This window comes from Phacochoerus africanus, chromosome 9 (assembly GCF_016906955.1).
Source record: "Phacochoerus africanus isolate WHEZ1 chromosome 9, ROS_Pafr_v1, whole genome shotgun sequence".
In the NCBI taxonomy this organism is placed as follows: domain Eukaryota; kingdom Metazoa; phylum Chordata; class Mammalia; order Artiodactyla; family Suidae; genus Phacochoerus; species Phacochoerus africanus.
This window is the reverse complement of record NC_062552.1, coordinates 65,837,974-65,851,206: the sequence shown is the minus strand read 5'-3', so window position 1 is coordinate 65,851,206 and position 13,233 is coordinate 65,837,974. Positions and strand designations below refer to the sequence as shown.

General features: G+C 42.2%; 2 protein-coding genes across 4 annotated transcripts in view; both read left to right on the top strand.

Annotated features, from left to right (window-relative positions):
* PRORP (protein only RNase P catalytic subunit) overlaps positions 1 to 8,421 on the top strand; it is a 141,261-nt gene extending 132,840 nt beyond the window's left edge. For 2 of the 3 annotated variants that reach the window (XM_047794832.1, XM_047794831.1), the window contains exons 6-8: positions 3,204 to 3,352; positions 6,517 to 6,712; positions 8,135 to 8,421. In XM_047794832.1, the coding sequence (XP_047650788.1) occupies positions 3,204 to 3,352; positions 6,517 to 6,712; positions 8,135 to 8,266 (477 nt within the window). In that variant the 3' untranslated portion in view covers positions 8,267 to 8,421. The other variant, XM_047794834.1, reaches the window with a different exon arrangement.
* Positions 8,422 to 12,495: 4,074 nt separating this feature from the next.
* PSMA6 (proteasome 20S subunit alpha 6) overlaps positions 12,496 to 13,233 on the top strand; it is a 34,627-nt gene continuing 33,889 nt past the window's right edge. Inside the window, exon 1 of the mRNA XM_047796103.1 lies at positions 12,496 to 12,670. Within this exon, the coding sequence (XP_047652059.1) occupies positions 12,652 to 12,670 (19 nt within the window). The 5' untranslated portion in view covers positions 12,496 to 12,651. The remainder of the gene's footprint in view (positions 12,671 to 13,233) is intronic.

Below are 13,233 nucleotides of genomic sequence, written 5' to 3'. Positions count from 1 at the left end.
TTACCAACATGTCATTCCTCATGTCCTAAAGTCCATAGCCAGCCTGCCTTTTTTTTTTAAATTTTTTATTTTATTTTTCTTTGTCTTTTTAGGGCCCAAACCCTTGGCGTATGGAGGTTCCCAGGCTAGGTGTCTAATCAGCCAGATCCAGGCCGTGTCTATGACCTACACAACAGCTTACGGCAACACTGGATCCTTAATCCACTGAGCAAGGTCAGGGATTGAATCCGCAACCTCATCGTTCCTGGTCAGATTCATTTCTGCTGCACCATGACAGGAACTCCCAGTCTACCTTTTTAATCTACTTTTCACAGTCTTATGTTTGTTTGTATATAATATCTGGGCTTTTTAGTTGTACACAGTAGGAGAGATAGGGAAAATTATATCCACTCCATCTTCCGAGAAGTGGAGATTTCTCCCAATTTTGTTTTTTTTGTTTTTTAAAATTGTACCAGTGTTCTCACTTGGCTTCTGGAACACTCTACTCTCCCGATTTTCGCTTTATCACAATGATTGCTGCCCTTTTCTCCTTGTGATAGCTTTTTCTTCTCTTGCCTTTTTTTTTCTTTTCTGGCCACCCCATAGCATATGGAGTTCCTGGACCAGGGATCATATCCAAGCCACAGTTGCTACCTACTCCACAGCTGCAGCAATGCTGGATCCTTAACCCTTTGTGCCAGGCCAGGGATTGAACCTGCATCCCAATGCTCCAGTGATACCACTGATCCTGTTGTGCTACAGCGAGAACTCCTCCCAGTTTTTTTATTTTTTATTTTTTTTAGTTTTATTTTTTGTCTTTTTAGGGCTGCCCCCACGGCATATGGAGGTTCCCAGGCTAGGGGGTCTCATTGGAGCTGTAGCCGCCGGCCTATACCACAGCCACAGCAATGCAGAATCCAAGCCGCGTCTGCGACCTACACCACAGCTCACGGCAATGCCAGATCCTTAACCCACTGAGCAAGGCCAGGGATCAAACCTGCAACCTCATGGTTCCTAGTTGGATTCGTTTCCATTGCTCCACGATGGGGACTCCTATATATATATATTTTTTTTCTTTTTCGCTTTTTAGGGCTACATCTGTGGCATATGGAAGTTCCCAGGCTAGGGGTCGAATCAGAGCTGTAGCTGCTGGCCTATGTCACAGCCACAGCAACACTGGATCCTTAACCCACTGAGGAAGGCCAGGGGTCGAACCTGTATCCTCATGAATCCTAGTCGGTTTTGTTAACCGCTGAGCCATGAAGGGAACTCCCCTAGTTTTATTTTTGATCTAACAGAGAATTAAGGTGAATTTTCTTTTTCTTTACTATTCTGAGTATAGCTATGACTCTGACCCAGCCCACTGGATCCAGTCTTGGAATTTACCACAGAGGAAGTGGGCTCATAGCTAGACTGTCACAGAGTTTCAGGCAAGTGTCTTTATTCCACAAACTCATCTTTTCTTTCCTGTGTCTTTCCTCTAATCTCCTTTGTTTGCATCCTTTTCAGAGAACTGCTACTAATAGAGACCTCTCAGCCACAAGATGGTGCCCCGGAGTAGTTTGAGCTAAGCTTTTTCTGCTCTTCCTTGGGCCCCCATCTTTAACTCAATATTAGTAAACTCAAGGCCATTTATCTAAACTAAGGTATAGATATGAAGACCCAGTTGTATTTTTCTTTAAGCCATGTCTTCCCAGATGTGTGGAATCAGTATCGAAAACTGCTTTTGTTTGAATTTTTTGTGTGTCCTTTTTTTTGTTGTTTCTTTAGGGCCACACCCTCGGCATATGGAGATTTCCAGGCCAGGGATGAAATTGGAGCTGCAGCTGCCAGCCTACACTGCAGCCACAGAAATTCCAGCTCCAAGCTAAGTCTGTGGCCTACACCACAGCTCATGGCAATACCGGATCCTTAACCCACTGAGCAAGGCCGGGGATCAGACTGGCACCTTCATGGACTAGTCGGATTCGTTACTGCTGAGCCACAACAGGAACTCCAAATTGTTTTTGTATCTTTATATTAACTTTGTGGGAATTCATATAGAAGTTTTTAAAAAAGTAATTGTCATTCCTCTTAATGAATCCACTTGCCATTTTTGTATCTGGGTTCATTGAAAATAATCTATAATCTCAGCATAGCTTTAAGAAAGGAATGTTGGAATGGCCATCATTAATAAGTCCACAAATAACAAGTGCTAGAGAGGGTGTGCACTGTTGGTGGGAATGTAAGCTGGTACAACAACTATGGAGAACAGTATGGAGGTACCTTAAAAATCTCTACTTAGAACTACCATATAATCCAGCAATCCCACTCCTGGGCATATATCCGGACAAAACTTTCCTTAAAAAAGACACATGTACCCGCATGTTCATTGCAGCTCTATTCACAATAGCCAAGAGATGGAAACAACCCAAATGTCCATCAACAGATAAATTGGGTTAGGAAGATGTGGTATATATACACAACGGAATACTATTCAGCCATAAAAAAGAACAACATAATGCCATTTGCCACAACATGGATGGAACTAGAGACTCTCATACTGAGTGAAATAAGTCAGAAAGAGAAAGACAAATACCATATGATATTACTTATATTGGGAATCTAATTATGGCACAAATGAACCTTTTCACAGAAAAGAAAATCATGGAGTTGGAGAAGAGACTTGTGGTTGCCCTGGGGGAGGGGGAGGGAGTGGGAGGGATCGGGAGCTTGGGGTTAAGAGATGCAAACTATTGCCCTTGGAATGGATTTACAATGAGATCCTGCTGTGTAGCACTGGGAACTATGTCTAGATACTTACATCGCAATACTACAGTGGGAGGAAAAATTATGTATACATGTATGTGTAATTTGGTCCCCATGCTGTACAGTGGGAAAATAAATAAATAAATAAATGGAATGCTATAAGTGCATTCTGAAGGAGATGTACCCTCAGTGTCTTTTGAGGTGTTTGAATCCATGAACGAAATTTTCTTAGTGAAGACGTTTGCTTTAGATTACTAACCTAACTTTTAAAATAATAGCTTGTAGGATTATTTAAAAATGCATAGAATAAAAAGACTGGTAAATAAAAAGCAATTATTTTAGGGAATGTTTTCTTACCTCTTATCAGAAAAGAGCATTTCACCATTGAGATTACCATCTTGTCATCTGGAAGAATCCATCCCCTTACTTAAGATTCTTCCCTTGACCCTCTTGGGGACGGGCTTTGTGTTTTTCAGCTCTTAGATGTGGTCTCTCAACTAGCCAAGCAGAATCTTAAAGTGCTGGTCCTGGGCCGCAAGCACATGCTGATGCAGAATTCCCGGTGGAGAAAGGATGATATGGAAAAGGTGCAAAAGCAAGCCAGCTGTTTCTTTGCAGACAACATGTAGGTATTGAAGTTATTAAGTGAATTATACTAGGCTCCAGTCATCTGCTTGTTAGTTATATGTTTACCATTTTTGAAGTGCATGTATATGTCTGTTTACTCAGCCTCATTCAAAAAAAGGAGGGGGCCAATTCCCGTTATGGCTCAGCAGGTTAAGGACTTGACGTTGCCTCTGTGAAGCCTTGCCCAGTGGGTTAAGGATCCAGCGTTCCCACAAGCAAGCTGCAGTATAGGTCACAGATGTGGCTTGGGATCCAGTGTTGCTGTAGCTGTGGTGTAGGCTCCAATTTGACCCCTAGCCCATGAACTTCCATATATGTTGCAGGTGCGGCCGTTTTAAAAAAAAAAAAAAAAAAAGATTTGAGTCAGCTTACAAAAATAGCTTTTTACAGCGAGATAAATAGTTGAGGAAATCAGGTTAAAGGGTAAATGTGATAAAGTCCAAAATGAGATGAGTACACAGAATACATGTCATAAATTCCTAAATAGATCATTTAACAAATAGTTTACAAATATGAGCACCTTCTATGTTCTTGGAGAAGTGGCAGTGATCAAGACCAAGTCCTTGCCCTCTTGGGATTTAACAATAAACAGGTAAACAAATAAGCAGGTAATATAATTCAGGCAGTGCTCACAGCTTTGAAGACAGTGAAGCTGAACAAGGAGCTGGAAGAGGACGGGGGAGGGGGTAGGTCAGAGGGAAGTAGATGAAGAGGTCGGGAAAGGGCTTCGGGAAGGGGCATATCTGAACGGAAGGAGTGAGTCATTTGAGAAAGGGGGAGAAGCTACCAGGCTGAGGACCAGCAAGGGTTCAAAAGGTCCTGAGACAGGACTAAGGAAAGCAGGCAGGCCAGTGGAGATGGGCAGGGGCAGCAAGAGGGAAGGTAGTCCGTTCTGAGGTTGGAGAGAAGGCAGGACCACGTTGCAGAGGACCGCGTGGGCTCTGGCAGGCAAGCAGGGGCCTGGACTTGAAGTATAGAGGGGATGTTGCCATGAGCTACAGCTTCCCAGGAAGCCAAAGGCACGTGGTCAGTAACAGAATAGACATGGTGTCCAGGGAGTATGGAGAAAGCAGCTGACCAGGAGGAGCATAGCTCCTCAACAGCGCATGTGAACTCTGAGCATGCACTTCGCTTTTCCTACTGTCTGTGCCGACAAAGGTGCATTTACGACTTTGCACAGATAATGAGTGCATTCGAGCCCTGAGTCTAGATTTCATTAGGTGGAATGTGATAACGTCAGGATTTGTCAGTATTCCCCAAGTCATTTCATCTTAAAAAGCTCAAATAACGCTCAGTGCCTAAAGCTGGAAGCTAACCCCTCATTCAGATCCCAAACCAAATCTCATTTTTGTTTAGCTGTCTTTTTATTTATTCGTAGGAGGGGGTACTTCCATCTCTCCAAGAGTATGCCAGAAATAAAGCTCTTCATGCAGTCACCTTAGACAACACTGGGTAGACATGAGGAGCGCGGGCTTGGGAATGAATCTACCTGGGTTCAGATCAGAATCTACCCGCCTCTTCCTTTCTGGAGGAGTGTTTCCCTTCTCTGTCTTTTTCTCTTCGCATATAACCCTCATGAGGGGAGTTCCCCTTGTGGGTCAGTATTAACAAACCTGACTAGTATGTTCGATCCCTGGCCCTGCTCAGTGGGTCAAAGAATCTGGTGTTGGCTGTGAGCTGTGGTGTAGGTCGCAGACACAGCTCGGATCTGGCGTTGCTGTGGCTGTGGTGTAGGCCAGTGGCTACAGCTCCGATTCAACCCCTAGCCTGGGGACCTCCATATGCCATGTGTATGGCTCTAAAAAGACAAAAACAAAAACAAAACAACAACAACAACAAAACCTCATGGGAATGTTGGGAAGATTAAATGAGAAAATACCTGTAAATAACTCATGTAAAACTCTTGTACAGCACCAAGTACATGAAAAGCATGTATGTTAGTTGCTGTCACCATCACAACTATTTTTCTTAGGTGGAAGAACTGGATAGAGGCAATGTTATGATCAAAAAGCCTGTTGGAAATTGGTCTCATGCTTGGTTTGAGGTCTGCATTTGTTGTATATGCTTAAGTTCCAAACCCAGTTACAAAGATTGATTCGGGAGACCTTCTGTAGCTTTGGATTTAAATTTTTAACATTAACTCTATCTTCCACTAATGTGCCAAAGAAATTGGTTCAAACATACACCAGAGAGAATAGTATAGTGAATCTCCACGTGATTGGGAATCAGCCAGCTCCAACAGTCACAGCATTTGTTAATCTTCTTCCATATTACCCTCGAATTTATTCTCCTTTTATTTTTCTCTCTCTTTTTCTTGGAGAAAAGACAGATTCCAATCATTTTATCATTTCACTTGAAATACTTCAGTATGGGGTAAATTTTAAAGGGTCTATTTTGCATCATTTGGGTAAAGGCATAAGGCAGTTCCCGTGTTGCCATCCAAATCTCCTGAGCCAAGGTAGCCACCGCTGTTTTTACAGCTCATGTATTCAAGTAGTAAGTGCTCGTGACGAGGGTCCATTGGAGACTTTGAGCTCCTGGCTCTTCTTAAGCTGGAGATGCCTTCAGGTGCTGATCGGTGACTACCCAGAAGCTGCTTGGAGATACCAGTTTCTGTTTGAGGTTCTTATTTTTTCTTGGCCACCGTGTGGCATATGGAGTTCCTGGAACAGGGATGCACTGTGCAGAGCTGGGGATCAAACCTGTGTCCTGGTGCTAGAGAAATGCTGCCAATCCCGTTGCACCACAGCGGAAACACCTGTGTGAATGTTTCTTGAAATTGAGTGAGGAAAGGCAGGGAAAAGATGTACTCTTTGGTGGATGATAGGAAAAATGCCCTGGGAACACAGACAACCAGCTTTCGAATATGAAGAGAGAATTATCGTTAAAATTCTCCATTCTGGTGGAAGAGGCTGGTGGGGCTGCTAAGAATCCCAGGCCTTAGCAGTCCCTTCCCCTTGGCTTTCCATCTCTGCTCTAGACAGTGTTGTCTCCCAGCTGAGGACTGGCAGGTGGTACATAGTATCACTGAGATCACGTCAGTTCAGAACGCAGAGCCCTTCTGAGGAAAGCAGAGTAAAAAGTGAACAGCATGGTGAAGACTGCCATTCTCTGCCTCATGGGGCGTCTGCTTGATTGTGTCCTTTCCCACATCTGGCTCAGCTCAGAGGACGATCCTTTCCTTCTGTATGCCACGCTGCACTCGGGGAACCACTGCAAGTTTATCACAAAAGACCTGATGCGGGACCACAAGGCCTGTCTGCCTGATGCCAAGACCCAACGCCTGTTCTTTAAGTGGCAGCAGGGACATCAGCTGGCAGTCATCAGTAGGCATCCAGGATCCAGAATAACTTTTCAGGTATGTTATCTCTTCTCTACATAATGTCAACAACATCAAGTATATAGTGAGAAGGTGGCATAATCAAAGAATGTTGCGACTAGTCCTTGATGCTTTGTTTTTCTGCCTTAATTTGGTATTTGGAATTAGCCAGGTCCTAGAAACACAGTCTGCCAGAGCGGGAGTTTTCCTAGGCCAGCCCCATGTTAACTGACTAGTGAAAACACCTGGAATATCATCAGTTGCGACTTCAATATGTCATCAATTACAAATCCTCACGCGTGTTTTTTATTTTCCTGTTTATTGGCAAGACCTCAGAATTCCTTATCCCTTGTGATTCATCATGCTTCTACTTCTGCAAAATAACTCCTTTTTCCTGTTTAGTCCACTTCTATGGTATAGTCTCAGTTGAGTTCTTTTTTGATTCTAGTTTAAATACCTGTAAGTACAAGGATGCCTCTTGTGTGAAAGCAAAGGGAGAAAATCGAAAGGCGAGTTACTACAGAAAAACACACTAGCCAGTGGTAAATATGGTCCAGGGGTCAAAAAATATACAGAATGAAATATGGTGTCAAATGATAGCAAAGACACAGCAAAATCAACTGTGGGAAACAATACAAGACAACTGACCTGGTTTCCTCAACAACGAAAAATAGCAAGAAAAATAGAGATGGAAAGAGACAATCTAGATTAAAGGAGAATTGAGAGGGAATTCAGCCAGTCACAATGCAATAACCTTATTTCAATTCCTGTTCAAACAAATAAACTGTAAAATATAGTTACACACATATCATAATTGGGAAAATGAAACACAAATTTGATGATAAGGAATTATTGATTCTTAAGTATAATAATGATACTGCTCTTTTATTTACAAAACAAATCCTTTCAGAGTTACATACTGAATTACAGAATAAGTGATATAACATCTGAGATTTACTTCAGAATAATCCGTCGGGGGGTGAGGAGGAGGCATATGGATGAATGGATGAAATAAGATTAGCCATGAATTGATAGTTGATAATGGTTGAAGCTGGATGATGGGTACATGGGAGTTCATTGTACATAATACACACCAGCTTATATCCATGTATGTGGTTTTATGTAAACAGTTCATTTCTCTGTTTTTGAGTATTTGAAATTTTCCTGACACATAGAAAACCAATAAGGGCAACAAAAGGAATGTGTTTGTGTGTGTGTGTGTGTGTGTGTGTGTGTGTGTGTTTCCTATAGAGAGTCCTTAATCTTAAAAATGAAGCCTGCCCCCAAAGGCACTCCTACAGTAGAATTCATCGTCCCAGAGCTAGCTGCTCTTCAAAAATCCACTGTTAAGTAAAACAGAGAATACATCTCTGAAGCAAACTGTTACCAGAAAAGGAAAGGAAATGGCCAGTATTCCTTTAGCGTTGTTTTCAACATGTGGTTCCCTTTTTACTTCAACAGCATATTCTGAGCTATGACACCGTGGTGCAGACAACTGGAGACTCATGGCACATACCTTATGATGAAGACCTGGTGGAAAGATACTCCTACGAGGTGCCAACCAAATGGCTTTGCCTTCACCGGAAGACATAGAGACTTACCGTTGTGCTAAACTTGTATCTCCTGGTTGGTCTCAGAGCTCTTAAGTTGATGCTTCTTTAGAGTGTTGTTTCTGTCCTGTCTGACCCAGTTTGTCCTGCTTGGTCCAGTTGGTGTGTATATTAACAAGTAAATTTTTAATTAAATGAGATATAGTATATTTTCTTAACCAGTTGCATTTGTCCCCCAACATTTGAAGCTTATCCAGAGTTGGGGAACTCGGCGCAGAGTGATGCCTACCTTTCTCCTATTGGGCCGTCTGTTCTACCTACTTGAGCAGCAGGGGCTTCTGGCATCCATTTTGCTAGTCCTGACCTCACCTTCAGGTAGCAGACCCAGGCCATCTGGCCTTGGGCTCTGGATTGTTTCTAAACACCTTCTCCATTTCTGGCATCATCTCATCCTCTGTATGTTATCTCCTACCCACCCTGAATCACTTATGGTCCTCTTATTATAAACTGGCCAAGATGTCAAAGGCTTACTAGCAAGTTTTATTTATCACCCAATGATTTGGGTCAGAGGAAAGGGAGCAGTTCCTTCTCTATGATTGCTTCTTCTTCCTTTTGTAACACCTTTTCCAAATTGATTCAACATTCTGTGAACACTACTAATTCCATCACTTGGTATGAGGACTTTCTAAAGTATATGGATTTTTGTTTTCATTTTATCAAGTTTGATGTAGTTTACCAAAGTGACTAAGTTTTAAGAGTTGCCTCTGTTTCACTCCCTTACTAGGTAGCTCATATCTTGATTTTAGCTGAAGTATTCATGTCTGCAACACATTATGACAGGTCTTTCCTTATTCATACATAGTATACGATTTAATATTCAAAAAAATGCAGAAACCAATCTGTGGTGATAAAAATCAGAATAGTAGTTGCCTAAGGAAAGAGAACTTTGTGGAAAGTTCTGGGTGGTGCTAACATAGGTGTTTATTAGTCAGAGTTCATCACACTAAACACTTAAAATTGATGCATTTACAACAATGTAACTCAAAAAAGCATAAAAAGATAAAATACATAAAAAGATAGTTATTTATATGGAGAGAATAATGACCTCATTTACATAAAACCATATACATGGATATAAGTAGGCGTGTGCTATGCACAGAGAGACAATCCAGGAAAAACTGAGGAGGGCGGGGGAGATATTTCATCTCAGTCCCTGTTCCTGGATTTAGTACAGCTGCCCGCCTCGAGGAGGGAGCTCTCCAGACAAGTGTCTGATAAATTGAGAGCATCAAAAGATGCTGAGAATCAGAAAGCTCTTGTAAATCCACACTGCTTATTTTCTGAATGTCGTGAACTACATACTTACAACTATGCCTTCAGCGAGGTAAATTATTATTATTTTTTAGAGGTAAATTATTTTTTAAGGAACTATCCTAGTTTTAAGAAAATTAGAAAAAATGCACTTGCTAAATGAGCTTGTCTAAAAGCTTAATGCAGATTCCTCCCAAGTTGCTCATTGAGATGTGGGAAGATTAAAAAAAGAATCGTAGGACTTCGAGCAACCTTGAAGAACATAAAGCCCAACAGTAGCATTTTATAGAGGAGGCACAGACCCGGGAAGATGAAATGCTCCCCTGGGTCCCACAGCTAGTTAGGGGAGATGCTGCTGCCGTCACCCAGTCTGCTGATGTGTCAGCCCAGTAGTCTTTCTTCCACTTTACACTGTGATTTAGGCCAGAGAGTAGCTCATAAAAACTCAGACTGAATGGTAGAGCATCCGGTGTGCAGATTTAGAAACTTTGTCAGCCACATAAGAGAAAGTGGCGGGGAGTGAGAGGGAGGGGACAAGGGAGGACGACCTCTGTAAAGGCCCAGGTTTCCACAGTGGCTCTTCAGGGTAGAAAATTGTGGTAGGGAAATCACATGATTCTTGAACTCTTTAATACCATTGCAAAACAAAACCCTAATTTCTACTTGAGGTGAAGTGAGGTGCATCTGTCATTTGACCAGGAAAAGGGGGATTCTAGGGCTGCTCAGAGGCAGTTGCAGTGACATGGGACCCAGGGGAGCACGCGATTCTATGCGTGAAGGCAGCTGGTACCCAACACTTGGGCTGCCTCTTGTATTCAGGTCACCCGAGGGAAACAAAAGCTACCTGTCTGATTCAAGGTCCCAGTCACAGTAGGAAAATGAATTTAAAAACCTGTGCCCTGGATTGAGAGTATCTTTAAAGCCTGCCAGCCATCAACAGTGAAGGCTTTGAAAGGGCACTGATGCTGCCACTGAAAAGCACTTCTAAAGTGCTTTGTGCTCCCCTCTGGCTTCCCCCTGAATTTAAACTCTTTTCCTGTTGCTGTTCTCAGACCCAAAAAAGAGGAAATCTCAAAGGAGAAGCCTGAGTTCATTCCCTCAGGGCTCCCTTGGGACTGTGTCACCTCAACTGCCTTGTTCTTCATATCAAATGAGGTTTTCTCTTCAAATTTGTACTTAAATGTAATTAGTGCTTTCCCTGGTCCACTAGCAGATTTCTGGCTTTTTAAAAAGCTGTCCTAAGATACTATAAAATGCATATGTGTCCCCATTAGATTTCCTTCTCCCTGACAGCTTCGTTCTAAAGCAGGAATGAAAGGAAGGATGTGTTACTAGGCACCTGCGTTCTGGCCCATCATGGTGAGTCTTCATTTGCTAAAAATCAAAATTATCAAGTTAGTTGAGGGCAAAGCTAAATGGAGTCTAGATAGTACTTTGCTTATCAACTTCAGCAGCTCAGAATTTCCAAGGGAACCCTTGTGGGAATGACTGGGAGCATAGGAACATAAACCATCGTGATGAAATACTGGGATTTTGTCTTGGGTTCCTTCAGGTCTGGGACTTCAGCAGGGTTCCTAGTAGGTGGGACAAGGCAGCTACTGGAGCCTCCTGTAACCTACAGGAGAGAGTAGGGTTGCCAGATAAAGTTCAGGACTCCCAATTAAATGCAATTTTCAGATAAATGACAATTTTTTAAGTACAAATATGTCCCAAGTATTACAAGATATATGTATATATATTTGTGTTTTTAGGGCTGCACCACAGCGTATGGAGGTTCCCAGGCTAGGGGTCGAATCAGAGCTGCAGCTGCCAGCCTACACCACAGCCACTGCAACACGGGATCTGAGCCATGTCTGCAATCTACACTGCAGCTCATTGGCAATGCCAGGTCCTTAACCCGCTGAGCGAGGCCAGGGATCAAACCTGCATCCTCATGGTTCCTAGTCAGATTCATTTCCTCTGAGCCGCAGCGGCAACTCCAACAAGGATATATTTATACTAAAAATATTCACCGTCTACCTGAAATTCACATTTAACAGGGCATCCTGTATTTTTATTGGCTACATCTGGCAACCCTGGGTGGGAATTACACAGAAGGATGAGAGGTGTTGGGAAATGAGGCATCTAAAAAGCCTACAGCCCTACAGGAGGCAGGAGGAGAACATGGATAAGAAAGGAGATGAGCAAAAGGCACCTGGGAGGGAGAAGAAAGGAGAGAAGACCAGCTTTTCCCTGCCTTGTCCCAACCAACGATAAGTTGAGTAGATGATACAGACAAAGGAAGTTCTTTTCAGAGATCTACGTGGAGGAAGCCATACAAACCTGCAGCATGAAGGAAAATGCAAGAGACAGAAACACCAATAAGTAAATGCAGTAGATCTTGAGAAATAATCTTTGATTTTCTCTTAGCATGTCTATATTGTGGTGTTTCAAGAGTCCTCAAAGCCTTTTCTCCCCAAGTTTGTTCTCTATTGGCAATATCTGATCTGACTAGATGCTTCCAGAAATTGTACATACACAACTTGCTTTCAACTGGGAAGTGAAATAAACAGGAAGACAATTATCTAGTCACTGATAGCAGCTAAAAATAGTCTGTTTTGCTACCACAGTACTCTCAGAAGTACACTCTTATCTAATGGATTAAGTTATTAAAATAACCATAGTAATTTATGGTAAATAAAACTGTCATGTGAAGGGTTTTTGGTAGCTTCTGAGGAAAGTTGATTTAGTGTTAAGTGATCAATCTCTTTGGCGTTAGTTAAAATCCAGCCCAAGAAGCAAATACTTGAGACATCACAATTTTTATTATGGTAGAGACATTAACCCATTTTAAGGAGACCAGTTCAGATTGCCCTGCCACTCTCAGCTGATAGGACATTCCTACACGTCAAGTTTAGTTCACATCTAAAATAGTGAACGTCCATTACTAAAACAGGTTTCTTGTGCCTTCTATGACTGCATCAGAACTGAGAATGTCAGTGTCCTGAATTCCCTGACAGTGGAATTCTCAGACAGTTCTGCCCTTCCTTTGCTCTCTGGGGCAGAGTGACGTCCTGGTTTGGGAGGATATTATGGGGCCTCCACCTCAACGAGACAGGTTCTTTGATTGAAGTCATCATGGCAGGTCGTCCAAAAGGTAAGTCCCTCACCCAGATTCATTGCTTCAATTGTACTATATTAGTAATTGTTTAAAAATAAATCATTCCTGGAGTTCCCTTGCAGCAGCAGGTTAAAGATCCGGCATTGTCACTGCAGCAGCTTGGGTTACTGCCATGACATAGGTTCAATCCCTGACCCGGGAACTTAGCTGTGCCACAGGCACAGTCCAAAATAAGTAAATTACCTCAATCAGTCAATTATTCTTGTATTTTCTTCCTCCTTTCAGGGACCTTGTCCTAGAATCCAAAGTTTCATTTTTTTCTATCCTTTGTTCCAAAGCTGAGTAATCTAATGCTATCAAGTTTTCAGACATATATGCACCTGATATATATATCACACACACACTCACACACATATATAATTTTTAAGGGTTATTCATTCTCTGTAAACTCTTTTGTAATATATTTTTCCCCATCTGACAGAAAATGAAAGATTTCTTGTTCTCATAGTCTTCTACCACTTCTTCCACTTGTATTCCAAACATCATAAATTTGTAAAACGAGGCAGTCAGGTTAAGCTAGGGCATTGCTGTAAATTATA